This window comes from Stegostoma tigrinum, chromosome 24, assembly GCF_030684315.1.
Source record: "Stegostoma tigrinum isolate sSteTig4 chromosome 24, sSteTig4.hap1, whole genome shotgun sequence".
NCBI lineage: Eukaryota > Metazoa > Chordata > Chondrichthyes > Orectolobiformes > Stegostomatidae > Stegostoma > Stegostoma tigrinum.
The window spans coordinates 21,426,671-21,450,783 of NC_081377.1; the positions used below are offsets into that span (position 1 = coordinate 21,426,671).

General features: G+C 40.6%; 1 protein-coding gene across 2 annotated transcripts in view; it reads right to left on the reverse strand.

Annotated features, from left to right (window-relative positions):
* Positions 1-937: 937 nt before the first annotated feature.
* The window catches only part of ago4 (argonaute RISC component 4), a 78,160-nt gene continuing 54,984 nt past the window's right edge, over positions 938-24,113 (reverse strand). For both annotated transcript variants that reach the window (XM_048557842.2, XM_048557841.2), the window contains exons 16-19: positions 22,196-22,330; positions 18,590-18,691; positions 18,104-18,303; positions 938-7,723 (exon numbers count right to left, since the gene is read on the reverse strand). In XM_048557842.2, the coding sequence (XP_048413799.1) occupies positions 7,615-7,723; positions 18,104-18,303; positions 18,590-18,691; positions 22,196-22,330 (546 nt within the window). In that variant the 3' untranslated portion in view covers positions 938-7,614. The remainder of the gene's footprint in view (positions 7,724-18,103; positions 18,304-18,589; positions 18,692-22,195; positions 22,331-24,113) is intronic.

Consider the following 24,113-nt stretch of genomic DNA (forward strand, 5'->3'; position numbering starts at 1 on the left):
CATGCAAAGATCTGCTCCTTGAAGTGGAGAGTTTAAAAAAAAATTTATGCCCCTAATTTTGAAGTGAAAGTAGAAAGATTTAAAAAGGCTATAGGGGCAACATTAAAAAAACAGTAGTTCATTTGTATAATGAACTGCCAGAGAAAGTATTTGATGCAGGTACAGCTGGAGCTGGATAGATTTGTGAATGGGAAAGGATTGGAGGGATATGGTCCAGAAGCAGGCAGGTGGGACTAGTTTAATTTGGGATTATATTCAGCATGGACGAGTTGGACCAAAGGGTCTGTTTCCACACCTGTATGACTCTATGACATAGTGGAATCCATGTCACAACAGAGTACAGAACACGCTGTGAACAGGATAACACAATTCTCATTTCTTGTGTCCAAAGAATCTCGTCCAATGGCAAAAAAGGCACAGTATAGTACTGTCTAAAAGTTATCATCCGTGTGAACTAGATAATGCGTAGTACACTCAGGCTTACACAGGGCAATTCTCAAATCTCACACTGGTAAAACACTTGGTATCCTCCAACCTTAAAGCAAAGCGGCTATCAACCATCCTGCACTCTCAACATTAGGCAAAAGGTTGATTCAGCAGCTACAGAAAATGGTCTGGTTCAAGAAAATCATATTTCCTTGCTGTTGAGCCAGAAGACCTTAGTATAAATTTGGTCCCTGACCCTCAGCAAGTAGATGATCAGCCATTATTAATTGCTATACTCATCATTTACTGCACCCCTCTGAATGGGTAAAAGCCAAAAGATCTGGTGGGATGAACAATAGCTAGAGACAAACATTCAGCAGTGCCTAGAATCCACCTACAGAGCCCAAGCCAGCAAGTAAACAATATATATATAATGCAACTGATACTAAGAAAAACAAAGTTGGGCAAAAAAGTGCAAAAAAAAAAGCATCAAGTTGATAGACTTTGGAAATTCTGGCACAAAAATACCATTTTATTTTGTTACGTGAACACAAATTGTCCCCGCAGTCTAAAAGTCATATTGCAGTACAGCTTTTTAATTCAATCAGCCAACATCTTTTCGCATTGTAGGGAAGGTTATCATGTTATCCATACCTACAGCTCAAGAAAGTACCTCGTATTGGTAGACATATTCGCAAATCAAGACTCAATAAAATAATCAAACAGCACTTATCTAAACATATGTATGAGAACTAGAAAACAGTTTTTTTCCAATTTTAGTGAAAAATGCATACATTGTACCAAGAACTACACACACACACACACACACACACACACATACACACACACAAAAAAAAATACAGCAGAACTATGCAGCATAAAATGCTTTCAATGCAGTTTTGTATTCGCAGAGACCTTAAGACCATGGATCACCAGGTTATTATACAGTACCACTACTTATAAATGTCAGGCTCCAATTCCTCTTTCCTGTAACCCAAAAAAATCTCATTATCAACAAATCAGTCATTAATGAACAAGAAAGTGACAGCATTTAATATTCAGAAAGAGCAAACTGCATTCTGATTTGGACAAATGTACACCAAACATACTTTAGATCAGTTTTAAACAGGTAATGAACATAAATAAAAACAGTAAGTATTATGGTGGTACATCAGATTAGATATCCAATTTGTTCAGTGACAGAAATGCAGATTCACACAGGGAAAAAAAACCTTGCACAAGTGACAAATGCAGAATTCTGAGTGGCGTCCACTCTGGAAAGTTTAATTAAAACCCATTTACCACAACTGGCCGCCTACTTGTGACTTTTGAGACATGGCCTAGTCTCTGCAACTGGGGAATTAATACCAGCATTCAACAATACAACAAAGTTTTCAAAATGGTAAAGTACAAAAAAAACAGGATCAATCTACTTGATTCTATAGTCCCACACATTGTCTCTAAATTTATTATGTACATTCTCTGCCAGGTAACAATAAGGACATAGTAATCATTAGATGCTTTGGCTGATGTGGTACTAACCTGTGCAGACTATGAAGGCCCTATGTCTGTTTTTGTTGTGTGGTTGTGTATTTTGGGGTGGGGGGCTGAGTTAAGGTAAGGGGTAGTAGTAATGGAGTTTTTAAAATACAAATCATGCATGATGGTGAGAGACTTTCCATTTTGAAGGCATGGATTTTTGATTCCCTGTGAAACACGAACATATTTTCTTAAAAATACTCTGAAAATTGCAGGAAATTAATTGTATTTATTCAAATCTTTGGACAATCTAGTAGGTTCAAAATAGTGCACTTTGATTATTCATCCAAATCATAACTTCAATTTTGGTACAAACAGAATTTGAATTTTTTTGATATTTCACGTGCAAACCAAATGCAACACTCCATTGCCAAGATACAGCAATGTTACAAAAACACTCTACAGTATTTATCAATAAGTTACAGCAACAGTGCTGACACCCACTGAAACAACAGTCCTGCTCTTCTCAGTTATGAATAAAAGTTAAAACTTCTAGAGTTAGGGAGATAAAAAAGCAGAAGGGAATTTGAATGAAATTGTGAGTTTTAATTGGAATGGAATAAATGTGACTATTGCCATGATTATACATCATTAAGATGACAAAATCGGACCAAAAGCCGCAGCTGATGAATCAGAGAGAATATATTTTCATTTAAAATGAGACATTTAGAGTTTCTTTATATTATAGAAGTGCAGAGAGCTGTTAATACATGAAAGACAGTGCCAGTTAAGTCATAAAAGCAGGGAATCAGTAATGGCTTTTATAAAAGGAAATGTACAAAAACACAAAATAATAAGAAGAGTGTTGGGATAGTGCAGAAGAATGCAGCTAAATAGACAGTTATTTGAGAACATACAGAAACATAATGGGTTGGATCATGACCTGTGTGGTGAAACTGTATAAACTGAATTACAACGATATTACACCTGATGGCCATTGTCCTGCCCATTTGTTTTTCAAATTTGTTGAATTGCATTATTAAAAATTAGTACACAACCCTAATATGTACTTCAGTTAGCCTTAGTAATATTATTCTAAAATATTCCAAATTGTCATGATCAGTTTTGAAGTTTTAGTACGTAATGGATCAATAAAGTGACATACTGTCCCAGAAATTCCTCCAAGCATTTAAAAACTTGTTTCAATCAATTTTGCTTCTTTCAACTCAAAGTATTCTCTTGTCTTTTACACTGCTGCACATTAGGCTTTCAGCATTAAATTCCCACGAAAACCGTTATGCTACTGAGCCAAAAGTTGGTACATAGGATGCTTTCACTCCCATGTTCATGAGGTAATTATTTCATGATGAGAAAACCAAACCTGCTTTTCTCCCCCCAGGAGTATCAGAATAAATCAAGTGAAAGATAGTTTACCTGTAGCATTAGGAATCAAAACCTCAGAGGATACATTTTCTATTAGTTCTGGGCATAAACAGCTACAGTTTTTCCTCTCGTCAGAATCAAACATTGATATTATATCCCTGAAATTTGTCCCAAATTTTTACTATATTAAGCTATTTAAATTCTGCCAACAAATGCTATTCATACTTGGAAAGTAGTTATTTGAAAATGCCCTGCTCTAACTGCGAACTACATTTACTGCATTCACACAAGGTGAAAACAAATTGCAATTATTTCCTGCCACTCCAATAATGTAACCTATACTGACAGCTATTCTTTAGACAAATCTCAGATAAATTGCAATTGAAAATTATATAATCCTGCAGCTTACTCAAAAGTATATAGAAAGAGAATATTGTAATGTGAAGTCCAATCTGTCTGCATTATATAAATTATTTGCAAAAACATTTGCTTTCTTCTGAAAATATGGATCCAATAGCCAACAAATATAGATTTCTATTACAATCAACATAATTTATTAAAGAAAATACAAAATATACCCTATACAAGATGTGCCACTCAACAAAGGGTCTGTATGCTCCAAGACTGAAAGACAATTTTTATCCTGGAGAGTTATATTTTTGAATAAGAACTTTGAAACCTGTCCATAGAAGTTAATTTTAACCTCAGCTTCAAACATTTTTGGCACCAGCTAGTTGAAACAATCTAATCTGGAAGTACCAATAATTCTATGCTGTGTCATAGTAGGAAAGTCCAGTATGCTGGCGAGGTGAATTAGCCACAAAGTGCAGTGAAGTGAGAACGATCAGTTCTGCTGGTAAAGTTTACTGCATTAAGATTGTAAAGTCTGCTTGAGAATGAGGTCTTATTTCAGCTGCTGAAATTGTGTGTCATTGAAAAGGTTGAAGTTTTGAAAACTATTGCAGATATTGTTGAAGTGCATGTAAAACGTAAAAGCATAAAACACCACCACAATCCACATAAAAGGTGCATTTAAAAAGAAGTCAATAAAAAGGACAGATGCTACATCAAGCCCTTACAAAAATTGGTCGCTTTACTGATCCATTTACTGCCAGGTTCTCACAAACCCAGTAATCCTGTTTCTTTTTCTAAAAAAAACATACAGCAGCAATTTCATGAGCAATGCAATGTACAAAGTGTGAATTATAAATGGAAAACTGACCATAAAGATATTAGATTTGTAGCTTTAAGAACAGCCTTCAATGTTAGCAGTTGTATTTAACTGCCTACAGCAAGGTCAGCTTCAAGGAAACAAAAAGAAACTACCTGTGTCAATTTGCAAATGCCAAGATAAAAAGTTAAAGGCAATGCCAGGCATGTATGTTAATGAAACACAGGTCAGTCACCAAATTAAACAGTTATAATGAATCATTTCAGCTACTGACAAGGACACTAACTTTTTTGGGTGCCAATAGGAATTTGGAAGAAGACAAAATGATACTCACATGATCAAAAATCACAGCTATCATGAAATCTTGACATCTATACAAGAGCACAACACTTGGAGGAAAAAAAGCATACATAGCCATTTGCTTGAAAGCAGCCAATAGTTAAACTGGGCATACTCTGATAGAAACAAACAAACAAACCAACCAACCAACCATCTCCTTAGGACTACTTTTATCTGCGGAATGTCAAAATACAATACATGGAAAGTGACATGACAAATTTTGTAGGGTGCAAACAGACAGATTGCTTTCATCCTGTTTTTAATGAAAGATCATCAATCACAAGCTACAACTCCTGACATACTTGAATGCTTAAGAAAATTCTTGCAGTTTAAAACAGCATTTTTCTTTGGATTCCTTTCATTCCCTTAATAGCAAGTTTAAAAAATACAAAATTTTGCTTGCTCAGCTGAAGATGGCACAAAGTGGATATGTTGCTATCCTTAAAAAAGGCTCACGAGCCATGTAAAATTGTATTCTAAAACTATGGTAGAGAACATCTTAAAATCAATTATCCTGGTCAAAACTTCAGAACGAGATTTGGAAATTTAAAAGGAAGGCTGTGTTTCATCATCCACACATTCTGGCCAGTTAACTCACTTCCTTTTTGCAGTTTGCTTGTCTTATTTTACAGTTGAAAGTTTTGAACATATTGCACAAGTAAACTTTAAACAAACATAATAAAGGGTCACAAAGTATGCAAACTTTAAATAAAACAGAATTATGCCTGATTATGAATGAAGATATATCTTATACAAAGATCCATTTGTCCTGCAGTTGTATGCCCAACGTTTCAGCCTCCTTGCCAGGAAAGCAAGTTGAATCTTTCTTGCCCAAAACTATAAACTTGGACAGACTAGTTAGAAACAGCCCTCATGTCAATACAGTCCAAGTAATTTTAAGCACCATAACAGTTTTGCAAACTCAACATCTTTCACAACTTATCAAGCTGGCACCTTAAAGGTATTGTACTAAAATTCACAGCAAAAATACAGGTACTTAGAAGCTTCTGAAATGGATAAACCAAAAAAATAAAACTGGACAATTTCAATTTCCAATTCTGTATTAAAAGTTCATGAATGCTTTTTCAAAATTTCCAAGTACAGTCCAGTCCACATTTAGCATATACAATTCCAGCAAGTAAATTCTGCAAAATAGCAGTTTCACTCCTGGTGTATGCAACTTCAATTTGAGGAATTTTGTCTACCTATTGCATACAACAATTCTATCAACTATGATTAAGGTTTAAAGGTAAAATCACAAAATGTTTAGTGCAAAATCCCTATTTGAAACAAAAATTCACTCTAGTACCAAGAATGGAATTTATCAGTGGCAGCTTGGGCAGTTTGCCATTGCATCAATTAGGATTGTCATGGCAAAAAGATGTCAAACTAATTATCTTGAATTTATATAAGCTTTGATTTTCGATTTGCCACATGCCTGCCAATCAGTCAAAATAGTCAACTGTGGGAAAGACACAGTTGCTGGCAGAGCACAGATGGATGATCTAACTGGGATGGACAGTCCAGCTGGCCTTACTTAATGAAAAGGAACAAAATGGTCAGACCATCAAAAAGTAGAGCGCCCAATCTTACGCAGACAAGTTTGGAGTTAGGCATCTCGACATCATAGGATATTGCAAATGTTCAAGCAAAAGGTTTTGGAACCATACAATAAAAACAAAATGCTGAAAATGCTCAGCAGGGCTGAGACCATCTGTAGATGGAGAAACTGAGTTATGTTTCAGATTGATGACAGATAATCAGAATTGGCAAAACCTTTTTGCTAAGTTCACTCAACTCTGATGAAAAGATATTGGCCTGTAACAGTAATTGTTTCTCTCTCCACAGATGCTGCCTGAACCCAAACGCTTCCAATGTTTTGAGTTTTTATTTCAGATCTCCAGCATTTTCAGTCTATATTCCCTCTAATTCTTTTTGCTTCTTCGTAGGCTGTGTGCACCAATGGTTTCCCAAGTGGGAAGTCAATGCTGGGAAGAGTGTCAGTGTGCACAGACTGAGCAATCACAGGAGCTGAGCGGGAACGTTCGTCATAGTATTTCGCTTTACAATTTTGGAGCCATAGCTCCCCAAAATCATTTTATGCCTATAGAGAGTCAAACCTTGCTTCATGTTTTAGCACAAACCTCTAACAACTTATTCAACTTCAATCTCCATGAAGCTGCAAAATCATGAGCACAAATCTTACCAAGAACTACTTTGAAATTATTTGAGTGCACAGTAATGTATTGTTTGGAAATACATAGCCCTTTATGGCTGTATAATTTCATGGGCTCCCTTTGAAACCTTTGCACAATTTACATACTGGAACTATCTGTAAAGAATCCCAAATGTTTAGTCTCCCACACGCATACCCACAGTCTGTATGTAAAAGATTAAAAATAGATGTGAGTTTTACAACAGTATTACCTCGTATAAATGGAGAAAGAAAACACACAATATCAAAACTTGCTACTGAATGTAGTAACACTCAAAGTCATTCATGCAACTTTTCCTTAGGATGGTCGGCCTTGGTGCGTTGAGGTAAAAAATATAAAATCAGTATGGTGGCAAAAACCATCAGTATTTTCCATATATAGTGCTTCTGATAGACTTTGAAGAACGATGGCTCATTTCTCCGTGCATTTAAATTCGAATGAGTAAATGAGTCCTTCAGTGCATTGCATCTTATTCGCTGGTAGACTGTGGTCTGAAATTGGCTTGGCCCTCAAGAGATAGTTGAAAAAAATTAGCACTAAGGAAGGATGTTTCAGAACGGCACAGTATGCTGGAAAAATCACCAGAAACTTCAGTAGGTCTTACGCAAAATACATTGTATGCTGGGTGTCATGGTGGACCTGTACAGCCTTGGCAAGTGCCAGTGGATCCCGTCCATTGCTCTGTCCAGAGATGTGACTTCCTTCAGCACTGTAAAGATTAAATAGATAAGTTTTTTAAAAATGTTGCATTAAAAAGGTTTAATGTTAGACCTAGTATACACATATGTACATGTTGGAGAATGTGTAAAATCAAGCATTTAAAAACAGCACTTCAATGTGTAACATCCAGTGGTGGGAGCTGGGCAAAAGTGAAGTCGGAGCAGACAGGCAGTTAGGAAGGTAGGTAATTGCTATTTAAGCACTTACCTCGAAGCCCCAGGTCCTACACAGTAGGGCCTCCCTCCCACCTACTATAACCTAATTAAGAGTCCACAGACTCGCAGCAGGAAGAGCGGGAGCGCTGATCAGAGGCCTACAGGTGGGTGAGTCTCTGCTTTAAAGTTTAGAAAAAACCTACCTCGACCGGCAGAGCCCTCCATTTCTGTTCCAGCAGCAGGAAGAGCAGGAGCTCCAACCAAGAAGGACTCATGTGTTTTTAAGGTAAGGCTTTTTCAATTTATGTTTCTTGTGTATCGTGTGATTCATTAAAAGTTTAATTGCTTAATTGAAAAAGACTGTAGCAGAGAAGTACTAGAAATTATTTAATACATAAATTGTACAAGTTAACTAAATAAGTAGTAATGGCTGGACAGGTGTTGTGCTGCAGCTGTATGATGTGGGAGCTGGCTGATCCCATTGCGAACGGCAGTGACCACATCTGTAGCAAGTGTTGGTTGCTTGAAGAACTCCGGATCAGAATTAATGATCTGAAATCTGAGCTTCAAACTCTGCAGCACATCCAGGAGGGGGAAGAGTTACCTGGACACTTGGTTTCAGGAGGCAGTCACACTCGGTTGATCAAGTAATTCAAATTCAATAAGTGTTCAGGGACAACAGGTTGTGACTGTAAGCGAGGCAGGTAGGGGGATTCCGAGTTCAGGAGAGCAGGAGCCTCAGCCCTTGACTTTGACCAACAGCTATGAGATTCTTGCTCCCTGTACGGATGAGGCAAAGGACTGTGGACAGGATGAGCCAGCTGATCAGAGCACCGTGGTGCAGAAGGCCATTCAAGAGGGGGGAGCAAAAAGACAGGTAGTTGTTACAGGGGATTCTATTATTAGGGAGAGAGATAGTATCCTATGCAAGCCGGATTAGGAGTCCCGCATGGTGTGTTGCCTGCCCGGTGCCAGGGTGCAGGACACCTCCAACTGGCTTGAAAGGATATTGGAGCGAGAGGGGGAGGATCCAGTTGTTGTGGTCCATGTTGGGACTAACAACATGGGCAAAGCTAGGGTACAGGACCTGTTCAGGGATTATCAGGCTCTAGGAAAGAAACTGAAGTACAGGTCCTCAAGGGTCATAATCTCCGGATTACTGCCTGAGCCACGTGACAATTGGTGTAGGGAAAAGAAAGTTAGGGAAGTAAACATGTGGCTAAGGGATTGGTGTGGGAAAGAGGGATTCAATTTCATGGGGTATTGGCATCAGTTTTGGAACTGGGGGTGGATCTGTACCATTGAGACGGTCTCCACCTGAACCGATCTGGAAACAGTGTTCTAGCGAAAAAGATAAATAGGGTGGTGAGTAGGACTCCAACCTTCTGAGTTTTTGGGGGGGGGGGGGGGTGAAGAGAAGCGGAAGTGACAGGGAGTATGGAGTTAAATGGAAAGATAAGCAGCAGGATAGCATGTGTACAGGTGGATTTAAGCTCGAGGCAGACTAGGAATACAACAAAAAGGAAGGATAGCTTCAGACATCTTCGGATTTCCAATATCTCTAATAATTATAAGAAAGTTAGCAACAAGGCACTTTACCTAAATGCTCGCAGTATTCGCAACAAAGCAGATGAATTAACAGCACAAATCATCTTGAATAATTATGATGTGGTAGGCACCAAAGAGACATAGTTGCAGGGCGTTCAGGACTGGCAGTTAAACATCCAAGGATTCACAACTTACCAAAAAGACAGGTGGGCAGAGGGGGGTGGGGTTGCCTTGTTAGTTAAGAATAAGTTAAATCTATGGCACTGAATGACATAGGATCAGAGAATGTGGAGTCTGTGTCGGTGGAGTTGAGGAATCACAAAGGCAAAAAAACCATAATGGGAGTTATGTACAGACCTCCTAACAGTGTTCAGGACCAGAGGTGCAAGATGCACCAGGAAATAGATAGGGCATGTCAGAAAGGCAAGGTGATCATGGGGGACTTCAATATGCAGATGGACTGGGTGAATAATGTTGCCGGTAGATCCAAAGAAAGGGAATTCATGGAATGTTTACAGGATGGTTTTTTGGAACAGCTTTTGATGGAGCCCACAAGGGAGCAGGCTATTCTGGACTTAGTGCTATGTAATGAGCCTGGCATCATAAAAGATCTTAAAAGCAAAGGAACACTTAGGAGGGAGTGATCATAATATGGTAGAGTTCAGTCTGCAGTTTGAAAGAGAGAAGGCAATATCGGATGTAATGGTGTTACAGTTAAATAAAGGTAATTACAGGGGCATGAGACAGGAATTGATGAAAATCGACTGGAAGCAGAACCTAGCGGGGAAGACAGTAGAGCAACAATGGCAGGGGTTTCTGGGCATAATTGAGGACACCGTACAAGAGGTTCATCCCAAAGAAAAGAAAGATTATCCGGGGTGGGATTAGACAGCTATGGCTGACAAAGGAAGTCAGGAAATGTATCAAAGAAAAAGAGACAGACTATAAAGTGGCCAAGAGCACTGGGAAATCAGAAGACTGGGAAGGCTACAAAAACAAACAGAGGATAACAAAGAGACCAATAAGGAAGGAGAGGATCAAATATGAAGGTAGGCTAGCTAGTAATATTAGAAATGATAGTAAGAGTTTCTTTCAATACATAGGAAACAAACAAGAGGCAAAAGTAGTCATTGGGCCACTCCAAATAGATGCTGGAAGTCTAGTGATGGGAGATAAGGAAATAGCTGAAGAACTTAATAAGTACTTTGCATCGGTCTTCACAGTGGAAGACATGAGCAGTATCCCAACAATTAAGGAGAATCAAGGGGCAGAGTTGCATATGGTAGGCATTACAAAAGAGAAAGTGCTAGAAAAGCTAAAAGGTCAAAAAAAAATGATAAACCTCCTGGCCCCGATGGGCTACATCCTAGAGTCCTGAGGAAGGTGGCTGAAGAAATAGTGGAAGCTTTGGTTGTGATCTTTCAAAAGTCACTGGAGTCTGGGAAAGTCCCAGATTGCTGTTTGTAACCCCCTTGTTTAAGAAAGGATCAAGACAAAAGATGGAAAATCATAGGCCGAATAGCCTAACCTCAGTTGTTGGTAAAATTCTAGAATCCATTGTTAAGGATGAGAGTTTTAAATTCTTGGAAGAGCAGGGTCGGGTTAGAACAAGTCAGCATGGATTTAGTAAGGGGAGGTTGTGCGTGACAAACCTGTTAGAATTCTTTGAAGAGACAGCAAGTAGGTTAGACCAGGGAAACCCAGTAGATGTTATCTAGATAGACTTCGAAAAGGCCTTTGATAAGATACCTCACGGGAGGCTGCTGAGTAAGGTGAGGGCCCACGGTGTTCGAGGTGAGCTACTGGCTCGGATTGAGGATTGGCTGTCTGAGAGAAGGCAGAGAGTTGGGATCTTTTGCGGAATGGCAACCAGTGAGAAGTGGTGTCCCGCAGGGTTCAGTGTTGGGGCCGCAGCTGTTCACTTTATATATTAATGATCTGGATGAAGGGACTGGGGGCATTCTGGCAAAGTTTGCTGATGATACGAAGATAGGTGGACTGGCAGGTAGTACTGACGAGGTGCGGATGCTGCAGAAAGATTTAGACCATTTAGGAGATGGCTGATGAAATTCAACGTAAGCAAATGCAAAGTTTTGCACTTTGGGAAAAAAAGAATACAGGCATGGACTATTTTCTAAACGGTGAGAAAATTCGCAAATCAGAAGTGCAAAGGGATCTGGGAGTGTTGGTCCAGGATTCTCTAAAGGTTAACTTGCAGGTAGAGTCCGTAATTAAGAAAGCGAATGTAATGTTGTCATCTATCTCAAGAGGGTTGGAATATAAAAGCAGCGATGTGCTTCTGAGACTTTATAAAGCTCTAGTTAGGCCCCATTTAGAATACTGTGTCCAATTTTGGGTCCCACACCTCAGGAAGGACATACTGGCGTTGGAGCGTGTCCAGCAGAAATTCACACGGATGATCCCTGGAATGGTAGGTTTAACGCACAATGAACGGCTAAGGATCCTAGGATTGTATTCATTAGACTTTAGAAGGTTGAGGAGAGATCTAATTGAAACTAACAAGATAATCTAAGGCTTAGAAAGAGTGGACACTGGGAAGTTGTTTCCGTTAGACGGGAGACTACGACCATAAGACCATAAGTCATAGGAGTGGAAGTAAGGCCATTCAGCTCAAGTCCACTCCGCCATTTAAATCATGGCTGATGGGCATTTCAACTCCACTTCCCTGCACTCTCCCCGTAGCCCTTGATTCCTTGTGAGATTAAGAATTTGTCGATCTGTGCCTTGAAGGCATCTAACGTCCCGGCCTCCACCGCACTCCGTGGCAATGAATTCCACAAGCCCACCACTCTGGCTGAAGAAATGTCGCTTCATTTCCATTTAAAATTGACCCCCTCTAATTTTAAGGCTGTGCCCACGGGTCCTAGTCTGCCAGGAGATCCACTCTCTAATGAAGTCCAGGTCAGAGGCGTTCAATTTGGGCAACCCTGACCTATACATGAAATCTGAGTATGACTTTTGTAAGGCTAGAGATGCCAAGAGGCAACACCAAATTCAGCTGGAGGCCTAGACCAACCACACGGACACCTGTTGTCTATGGCAAGGCTTACGCAACAAAGGGCTACAGGCTACAAGTTACTAGTCAAACAGAATCAGGGCAACAGTACATCCCTTCCTGATGAGCTCACTGCATTCTACACTCAAAATGAAGAGAAGAAGGTCAGTGAAATGATGTCACCTATCTCAACAGCCTGAGATGCACCTGTACCCACAGTCACTGCTGTAGATGTCAGATCAGCCTTGACAGTGAACACATGGAAAGCAACTGGCCCAGATGGAGTTCCTGCCTCTGCATTTATATCTGGTGTGGACCAGCTAGCAGAGTATTCACAGACATCTTTAATCTCTCCTTACTATGATCTGACGTCTTCACCGGCTTCAAGAAAATCACCATCATCTCAGTGCCAAAGAAAACTCATGTAACATGCCTCAATGAATACTGCCTGGTGGCTCTGACCTCCGTAATTGTGAAATACCTCGAAAGGTTAGACATGGCTCACATCAATTCCAGCCTGTCTTGGTCCTTCGCAAATTCACCTACCGGAGCAACAGGTCCATGGCAGATGCCATCTACCTGGCCCTTCATATCCCTGGAACATCTGGATAACAAGGATACCAATGTCAGGCTCCTACGTTTTGACTACAGCTCCACGTTCAACACTAACTCCAGACAAACTCATCTCTGAACTCCAAGACTTAGGTCTGGGCTGCCCCCTTTATAACTGGATCCTCAACTTCCTGACCCAGAGACTGCAATCAGCAAGAATACATAACAACACCTCCTTAATCATAATCCTCAACATAGGTGCTCCACAAGGCTGCATACTCAGCCCCCTACTATACTACTTATATACTCATGACTGCATGGCTAAATTCAAACCAACTCCATTTACAAGTTTGTTCATGACACCACTGTTGTAAGTGAGATCTCAAAACAAAGAGACAGGATATAGGAACGAAATTGAGTGTTTAGCAGCATGGTATAAAGACAACAATCTCTCTATCAACAGTTATTGACTTCACAAAGTGGAGAGGGCACGTCCCTGTCGGCATCAAACGTGCTGAGGTTGATGTTAGATCAGCCTTCTTGACAGTGAACACATGGAAAGCAACTGGCCCAGATGAAGTTCCTGCCTCTGCATTTATATCCAGTGTGCCAAGAGTGCCAAGTTCCTGGGAGTGATGATCACTAGCTACTTGTCCTGGTCTACCTATATTGATGCGACGGTCAAGAAAATACAACATCTCTAGTTCCTCAACAGGCTAAGGAAATCTGACATGTCCATTATGATTCTTACTTATTTTTATAGATACATTCATTCATGGAATGTGGACATCATTGGCTGTACTGGCATTTGTTGACCATCTCTGAATTGCCCAGAGGGCAGTTCAGAGTCAACCACATTATTGCAATTCTGAAATCACATGGAGGCCAGACCTATCTGGATGCGTCACAGCACGGAATAGCAACTGCTCTTCCCAAGACCACAAGAAACTAGAGTTGTGAAAAAATTCCCAGTCCAACATGGAAACCAGTCTTCCTTTCATCAACTCCACCTATACTTACTGCTGTCTCGTGAAAGCCAAAAAAAAAATCAAAGACACCTCCCGCCCCGGTTACACTTCTGCTCTCCTCCATTGTGTAGAAGATGCAAAAGTTTGAAAACAAGAATGAACAGTTTCAAGAACAGCTTTTTCTTGTCAGACATTTGACTGGACCCCTCTAACGTTAATTCTGATCTCTCTCTCTGCAGCCACGACACTATATTCTGCACTCTGTTCTGCTACCCAGATGTGTTTTGTACGGTACAATCTGCTTGTATTGTATGCAAAACAACAGTTTACCACATCTTGGTACCCATGGCAACAATAAATCAAACACAAAATCAAGGCAAATCAGGGCCGGAATTCACGATTAATCACAGGGCCATGGAACAGAGACCCTGAGGGGTGCAGGGACATATTTCCTTTTAAGCAGCATGACAGATAGATAGGGTGGTGAAGGTCTTTGGCACACTTGCCTTCATCAGTCAGAGCATTGGCGTACAGGAGCTGGGGAGTCTTGTACAGCTGTACGAGACATTGGTAAGGCCACACTGGAGTGCGGTGTACAATTATAGAGTCAGAGAGCTAATTGCCCTGTTATAGAAAGGATGCAAAAAAAAATTACAAGATTGTTACCAAGACTGGAGCGTTTGAGTTACAAGGAGAAACAGGATAGGCTGGGACTTTCTTCCTTCCCCTGGAAGTAGGCGACTGAGAGCTGACCTTCTATAGAGGCTCATAGATAACATCAATAGCCAAAATCTTTTCCCAACAGTAGGGGAGTCCAAAACTGGACGCCATAGGTTTAAGGTGAAAGGGAAATGATTTAAGAGACCTGAAGGGCAATATTTTCACATGGAGGATGTGTGTATGAAATGACCTGCCACAGGAAGTGGTAGAGGCAAATACAATTACAATAGTTAAAAGACGTTTGGACAGGCACTCAAATAGGAAAGATTTAGGGGGCTTTGGGCCAAATGCAGGCAAAGTTTAGGAAACCTGGCCAGCATGGACAAGTTGAACCAAAGGGTCTGTTTCTGTGCTGTAGGACTATCAGCCAGAAAACTTGTGCAAAATAATAAAACATTATTGTTAAAAGAATAAAGTAGCTGCAACTAGCAAATCCCTCTTGCAACCATACATTTTTAGAACAATTTACAACTCATTTGTCCTTTCCACTTCTGCAACATTTTGTCTCTTTATAAGTGCCTAGAATTTGGCTGCTCAGGATTGTAAACAGGTTTGCAGATGTGTTTGTCATTGGTGATACATATATAACCTCAACTTATTTTAAAGCCAAAAACTACAGTCAACAAGAGGAACATGTTAAAAGTGTGGAATTGGAAATCACAAACTTCATCGCAAAACTCAAGAATTTTTAAAAAGGTCTAAATAGTCAATCATTTGAAACCATTCATACTGGCACTTTAAGACCATTGCATGGTGAAGTCAGTGACTTGTTATGCACAGTATTACACAATGGGCAGCCATATTTAAAGAGAATTGCTGGAACATTTTTGTAAACTTTGCGATTATCAAAGCTGATTACACAACCCACCAATAATGTTCTGGTCATTTAATCCAATATGAAAAGAGGAACTACCTCAATAGGAACCAAAATAAATTTTGTCAAGTGAAAATTGTTTTTAAAAGGCACAAACATATGTTTTTATTCATCCAACCCATGTGCTCCTTTTCATATGGGAACTCCCAACCCATGTGCCCCCTTTGATACAGGAAGGTGGAACACACATGATATTCTCAGCGAGTTAACTAGGGACACAGTAAGGAATTCAAATTTGATTTCCTTTTTCTCCATAAGGTCAGTTCCCTGCATATATAACTCAAAAAATTTAAACTCAAGACCAAAAGGAGACAAGATCTGAACTCAAGTTGATGGCCAAATAACTACAGGTATTTGTCCTATAATGCAACAGTTGCATTCTTGTGTGGCCATGCACCATAGAAAATCACCATATCTGAACAGCAGGAAGTTTGCATTATCCAACCAGCTTCCACCATTCATCAATTGCATTACAGCCGATTTACATTAACAAAACGTGTTATAATAGAAAAACCTGTAATTTAATTCTAGTATTGCTGAAAAGGGATTTTGTTAAAGCTTTTCATTGTGTATTCATCAGCACAATCTGCAAGAAGTACCAATATAATGTGAAAACAACATTTATACTGGGTGATAGGAAAACGGGGTTGGTTAGTTGGTTGACAAGTGAACTTTAAGCAGTAAGCACATTAAGAATGTAGAAAAAGGGAGAATGTAGAAATTGGAGTATGACTGACAGCTTTGTTTAAATTTTAAACTAGGAAAGCTGAGTTAGATTGGTCAAGGCATTGCCCTGAGAAATGTACCAGAGAATGGCTGTCACCTATTTTGTGGTGTTGAAACAGATGCAGTATTAATACAAGTTCTTTCTGCTGTAAAGAATTTGGCCTCCACGTATTAATACAACGTAGCTTCTACTGCATGCACGTGCATGATACTACAATTTGACTGACCATACTAAATTAGTTATCAGAATAAATCTTGGTATTCTTAATTATTTAGCAAGCATGATCAACTTTGCAGAATTGTATTTAATACTGGATAATATATTTTCCATTTTGCAAGCATATACTGGCTGAGTCAACATTTTGCCTGTTGCAAACAGCGAAAGGAATGTGCTGCCAGTCTATGGGATGTACAGACTAAATACCTAGCACCACTGAATTTTATGTATCTCATTACTCATCTGTGTGATAGGCAGAATATTTTTGGACTTCACAGCGACATTTTGTCAGTGGTGAACACCACTGGTATTGCTACTGCATAATAGCAGCATGAAACCTAGCTTCATCTACAGCTCAAACATTAGAGATGGAGTCACAATGAGAACTCTCCTGAACCAAATGTGACCTATTCGTGAATTTGAATTGACATATGGCAAGAAATGATCTGATTGGTGTAGTCATTATTCTGGAGATTGACGTTGATGTGCCAAGTTCAGTATAAAAAGGTGAAGAAATAGACCAGGCCCTATTTAAGAGGTTGCCAACAAGGCCAGTGTAGGAATCCCAACCTGTACCTGCAGACAGCAGTAGGGAAACCCCAGCCACTTTCACAACTGGGACATTAAAGAAAGGGTGCTCATTTGACTGCACGATTTTAATGCTGAATTTTGAACGCAAGACAGAGGGCATGAAGATTTGTCAGGAAATTTTTGGAAGCATCTGCAACCCTAAATATAGCAAACATATCATCTACTTATCACAAAAATGCAAAGCTTAGAGGTTAGATATATTATCCCATTGAAGACATTTCTTGCTGAACTCAACAATGAGGTCAGCAAGAGCTGGACATAGTGAGGATTCCATTTCAATGCCATCTATTTGGGCATATTTTAACTTTACACGCAGGGATGCTAAATGGCTTTGGAAACAGGACTAATTAATGATGTAATGTTATGTCTAAAATGGAGAAATTCACTAAGGTTTTGGAGTAGATTTGTAGCTTGGGTTGTGGGTGTTGAGATCAGTTGGCTCGCTGAGCTGGTTTCTCATTCCGCAGACATTTCGTTACCATGCTGGGTAACATTCTCAGTGCAACCTCCTCTACATCGGACAAACGGGAAGGAAATTAACAACAAAGGTACACAAACAGCAACTGGCTACAAAAAGACATGACCAATACTCACTCATCTCAATCCACATGGATAAGGAGAACCACTAATTTGACTGGGACAACACCAAAATTCTGGGACAAGCTAAGCAGAGACAGGCACGGGAATTCCTAGAAGCCCAGTACTTCATGAAGAAAGCCATTAATGAACACACAGAACTCGACCCCATATACACTCCACTATGAAGAAAAACCAGAAGTCAGGGAATCCAGCTCAACAGACTCGACAGTTTAAAAACCACGCGGGAAAACACACCGATGCTTCATCGGAGGCTGCACTGAGGATGTTACCCAGCATGGTGACGAAACATCTGCGGAACAACAAACCAGCTCGGTAAGCCAACCAATCGCAATGGATAAATTCAATTTTCTCAGTAAGACTATGACTAGAATACCAAATTACAAAGCCAGGCCAAAACTTTACCTGTCATGATCTTTGTCCACAAGATGGTATCTTGCTCTAAAAGCAACCAGTCTGGCATAATATGCTGGTGCAGGAATTGAGACAGAACGTGTACATCGTACATAAGTATGGCACAGCTGATAGGTAAGGAGCTGCAATTCATCAGCTGAGAAGCAGTTGTCATCCCACAAGACATGGTAGTGTGAAGGACGACTGGTACCCTAAGAATACAAGTAAAGTGGCATTAATGCTTATTGCTGTGAGGACAGAGAATATGCCTGGCAGTCTCATTCAGCAGTAGAGTTCAAATAATTAAATAAACAAATACATCAGGTCAAAGAATATTCATGCGTTTTTCAAAGAGTTGGGGCAACAGACAGCTGAAACCAAAAGAAAGACAGTCTGCGAAAAGAATGGTTGCCTGTCCAATCATTGCAAAAAAATGCAAAATCTTGGAAATTTTAAACAAATTTAAATATCAAAACAAGGCAATAGAATGAACTGTACCTGAATTCCTGCATGGCTACAGAGGTAGAAATCAAACTCAGAAGGATGAGTGATGGTGTTGTCAACAGTTGTGCCAGCAGGAACATTGCCACTTTTACCCACCTGTCAATGAAGAATAAACTGTTCTTAAAAAATAGTTACAGAAAAACCAAAAGCTACAAATCTTTTTCAATAATCATGTAACACATCTCTGGCTCGTTTCCTAGACTGAAGATACTCACAGCACTTTATAGCCAATTAGGTACTGTTGAAATTTAGTCCTTCTTGAAATACAAAAGAATAGCATCAAATCTACAGATGGCAAAATCTGGGAGATCTGTTTCTCAGATGTTACTTGAGGGATAAATATTAATAAAGCACTGCTGTTTTTCAAGTGTGCCATGGTATCTATGTATCCACGGAGGAAGGCTTGTTTTAAGATTTCATCCCGAAGTCAGTACCTCACAGTGCAGCACTCTCTTCGTAGTGCACTGAAGTATCCACCTAGATTAACGTCTAGAATGCGTCATAAAACACACAATTGTCTAACTCAGTTAAATGAGACCATAGTGACACATTTGCAATAGGATGCTCTTCTTTAATAGCCATAGACCACGTTGATTTTCACATGAAAGATTTACATTATAATTAATTATCAGCTGGTGAAACCTCTCTTACAAAAAAGGTTACACTGTTTAAACATTCAAAAACATTATCCAAATTAAAAGGATCTTAAACCATCGACGTATTATTAGGTAAACTAGACAGAGTTGAAAGTACTTAATTTTGTGGCAGAGATATGCAGAAGCAATTATGGCAATAAGAAACAAGAACAGGAATAGGCCATTTGACCCCTCAAGCTGACTTCACCATTCAATAGGATCACAGCTGATCGGACATTCCTTAGGTTCACTTTCTTGCCCTTTCATCGTAATTTGATTCCCCTAATGATCAACAATCTATCTCAACCTTAAATATATAGAAGGACCTTGTCCATTCAGCTCTCTGTGACAAGGAGTTCTGAGAACTCAACCCTCAGAAGAAATTCCTCTTCATGTTCATCATAAACTGATTTGGAGGTGCCAATGAGATAACAGAGTGTGGAGCTGGATGAACACAGCAGGCCAAGCAGCATCAGAGGAGCACAAAAGATGACATTTTGGGCCTAAACCCTTCATCAGAAAAGGAGGATGGGGAGAGGATTCTGAAATAAATAGGGAGGGAGGGGGAGGGGGAGGCGGACTGAAGACAGATAGAGGAAAAGATGGGTGGAGTGGACAGTATGGGTGGTGAGGTAGGGAGGGGATAGGTCAGTCCGGGGAGGACGGACAGGTCAAGGGGGCGGGATGAGGTTAGTAGGTAGGAAATGGAGGTGCGGTTTGAGGTGGGAGGAGGGGATAGATGAGATGAAGAACAGGTTAGGGAGGCGGGGATGGGCTGGGCTGGTTTTGGGATGCAGTGGAGGGTGGGGAGATTTTGGAGCTGGTGAAATACACATTGATACCATTGGGCTGCAGGGTTCCCAAGCGGGATATGAGTTGCTGTTCCTGCAACCTACAGATGGCATCATTATGGCACTGCAGGAGGCCCAGGATGGACATGTCATCTAAGGAATGGGAGGGGGAGTTGAAATGGTTCGCGACTGGGAGGTGCAGTTGTTTATTGCGAACCAAGCATAGGTGTTCTGCAAAGCGGTCCCCAAGCCTCCGCTTGGTTCCCCCAATGTACAGGAAGCCACACCGGGTACAGCGGATGTAGTATACCACATTGGCGGATGTGCAGGTGAACATCTGCTTGATGTGGAAAGTCATCTTGGGGCCTGGGATGGGGGTGAGGGAGGTGGTGTGGGGGCAGGTGTAGCACTTTCTGCAGTTGCAGGGTAAAGTGCCAGGTGTGGTGGGGTTGGAGGGGAGTGTGGGGCGGACAAGGGAGTCGTGGAGAGAGTGGTCTCTCTGGAAGACAGTCAAGGGTGGGGTTACAAAAATGTGTTTAGTGATGGGGTCGGATTGTAGATGGTGGAAGTGTCGGAGGATGGTGCATTGTATCCAGAGGTTGGTGGGTTGGTATGCGAGGACTAGGGGAATTCTCTTTTGGCGGTTATTCTGGGGGCGGGGCTTGAGGGATGTGTTGCAGAAAATGCGGGAGACAAAGTCGAGGGCATTCTCGACCACTGCAGGGGGTCGTTGCAGTCCTTGAAGAACAAGGACATCTGGGATGTACGGGAGTGGAATGACTCATCCTGGGAGCAGATGCAGCGGAGGCGAAGGAATGTTGGAATGGGGTGGACAAGGTCAGAAGTCACATGACACCAGGTTATAGTCCAACAGGTTTATTTGCAAACACAAGCTTCTGAAGTCTTACTCCTTCTTCTTCGGGTGTTAGTGAGAGGTAGTATCAAACACAGAATTTATAAGTAAAAAATCAAAGACTCACACCAAACAAACCTAAGTTGTTGTTAAATCCTTAAATCAGTTTTAAGGTTTTAATTGATTAATATGTATATGTGAATCTCAAAGTTCCTTTGAAGTCACTGTCCTAAGACAACTTTATCAGTGTAAAGAGGTGGTGACATTTTAGGTTAGACAACGTGTTTTAGGTGTGAAGCCTTGTTTAGAATCTGCTTGTATTTTGGTTTGGAGTCAGGCTGGTTTTATTTTTAAAAGTAGGAAGTTTTAAAATGCCATATTGACCAACTGTCTATAAATTGTGTGCTTGTTGAACAAACTAGAACGTAATGCAAATACAAATGCACACACACACATGAATCTATGTGTGCACATGCATGTGCGTGAGAGAGAGCGAGCGACGGCGAGAACGAGAGCAGAGAGCTGTCAACACATTTTTCAATGATAACGAGCACCTTGCCAAGATCTTCTGCACACCTCCGCTTCTTGCCTTCAAAACAACCAAACCTTAAACAGACCATTGTTTGCAGCAACCTATCCAGCCTGCAGGACAACATCGACCACAACACTATACAACCCTGTAATAGTGACCTCTGCAAGACATGTCAGATCTTCAATACAGACACTACCATTACACATGGGAACAGTACCCACCACACGCACTGCAAATAGTCACAAGATAGGCAATGTTGGCAAAGTCACATGCGCTGTAGGCAAAGATGCTCCAGGGCATAGAATACTGGTGAAACCATGCAGATGCTATGACAATGGATGAATGGACATTGCGCAATAATCGCCAGACAGGGACATGCCCTTCCAGTGGGGGAACACTTCAGCGGCCTCATGTGTTCAGGTAAATGACCTCCAAGGCGGACTTCAGAATACAAAATAATGCAGAGTCACTGAGCAGAGGCTGATAGCCAAGTTTGGTACCTATGACTCAACCAGGAACTTGGGTTCATGTTGCACTATAGGTGACCCCACCACACTATACTAGCTCGCTCACTCACTCACAGTCTCTCCCCCCGCTCCCCCCCACCTGCGCTCGCTCACACACTCTCTCCCCCCACACCCCAAAATTAATATCGGTTATGGGCCAGTAATCAGGAGGGATCATGCGGGACACTCCCACATTATACAGTTTGTTTCCATAAGTGTGAATACATTTACCTAGCATGATTGTTCGATATAGTATAGCATGTTTGCATGCGAGGCCACCTACCCGTTCACTTCTGTCAGCGCAAAACAGTCGCGTATGATGTCGTTTCTGAACAACAAGGTATGTTATGCCAGGTCTGTAGTCCTCTTCCAGGCTAATACAGGCTTTCCGAATGGCAATAAGCTCAGGCCAGGCAACCTATATGCAAGTTTGAACAGAAAAGGAACACATTTTGCAAGGATATTTACAGTTCCATTGAGTGTTATTTCCTTATTATTAATTTTTAGCACATTGCTTATTCCGCCAACCCTTGTCCGATGAAATAGCTGTGGCTAGTTATTTAAGAGTAGGGCTCCCTTCTAAATTGACCATCCTTTTCCCAGGCTTAGCATTCTTCTTCCAAGCCTTTAATACCACTGTGACTGTGCACAGAGATAAAAGATAACAACCACTCATATTTTTAGGGAGAAGGCTGACACGATTCAGTGTCTCAACAGTGGTGAAACCAAGGTCAGGAATTAGTATTACTAGGATTGATAATGCAATTGCACAAGTTTGGTTAAGAGGCTGTCAGGAGGCAGCTGAGCTATTTGAAGGAAAATAAAAGGATAAGATTCATCCCCAGCTATAACCAAAAATAGACTTGCAAAGCTTGATCATATTAGTCTACTTTGTTAAAGATTAAATGCAGTGCAATATTTTAGAAATATGACATCAATGACCAGAAAAAATGGGTGTAAAGAATTTTAAAGGACCATGCAAATTGGCTATCATGTTATATATGTTACAAAAGAGAACACATATCTGAAAAAATTAAAGAGGTAACACAGAGTGTGGAGCTGGAGGAGCACAGCAAGTCAAGCAGCATCAGACCCTTCTTCAGAAAAAAAATACGTGTTCAAATTATTGCAGGCTCAAATGACTGTCTTCAACAGCTGATGACAGACAGTTGAAGTGATTGGCAAAAGTGCCAGTGGGAGGTGACATCAGGGCTCTTATGCACTGTGGTAATGTCCCTTCATCTGGGTTAGAAGGACTGGGTTCAAATCCAACCTACTCCAGACATGTCATAATATATCTGAACAGGTGATTAAAAATATCTGCCAAGGTGACATGACAATATTTGAACATTTAAGATTTGGGAATGCATTGCCTGAAGATACCCTTCAATTAGGAACTTTATAGGTATTTGTACAGTAACTATTGAATCGATGCTGGCGACACAGGGACTTGCACAAGTTACAGTGAAATCAATTAGGAACTTTATAGGTATTTGTACAAACTATTGAATCGATGCTGGAGACACAGGGACTTGCACAAGTTACAGTGAAATCACATGTAATTACATTTGGATAACCTGAAATTCTGGTTGTGTTGAAATTATCAACCATCCCCACCAGCTGTCAATCAAATCCAACAGAATGACACCCAAGATAAACTGAAGTTCTGGACTGCTAACTCCGAATAAGTCGAAGTCATGCAAACTTGTCATATGACCCACTAACAAATCAAAGCAGAGCTAGGCCATCTGACTGTGCAAAAATCTTGAAGCCAATTCATTACTTGACATCAAGATATCCCTGTGAAAGCAAATTCAAATCCTATGGCTAAATCAGTCAGAAAATTAAAAGTGCTTTTGATTAGAGACAAATTGAAATCAATACAGCAAGTGGAAACTGTGCTGCTGAACAAACAGGTCTTCTCTCTAGTTAAGAAGAGGGTGAAAACCACTATCTATCTCAATTTCAAAGAAGCTCGCCTCTTGGTTCTTGGGGTAGCTGGAGTGAAGAACATTTCAATTTCTGGTCCAATTCTGCAAGAAAGAGGTAGCGCCCTGGCAAAGAAGGTGGACTACAAGCACCAATGAACGGCCAATTCAAGACAAGGTATGGCATTATATTCCACTTGGTAAGCAGTGAGAATGTAGCAATTATGGAGGCAATGACAGACAATTAACTGCAAAAACGAGCTCACCCATGTC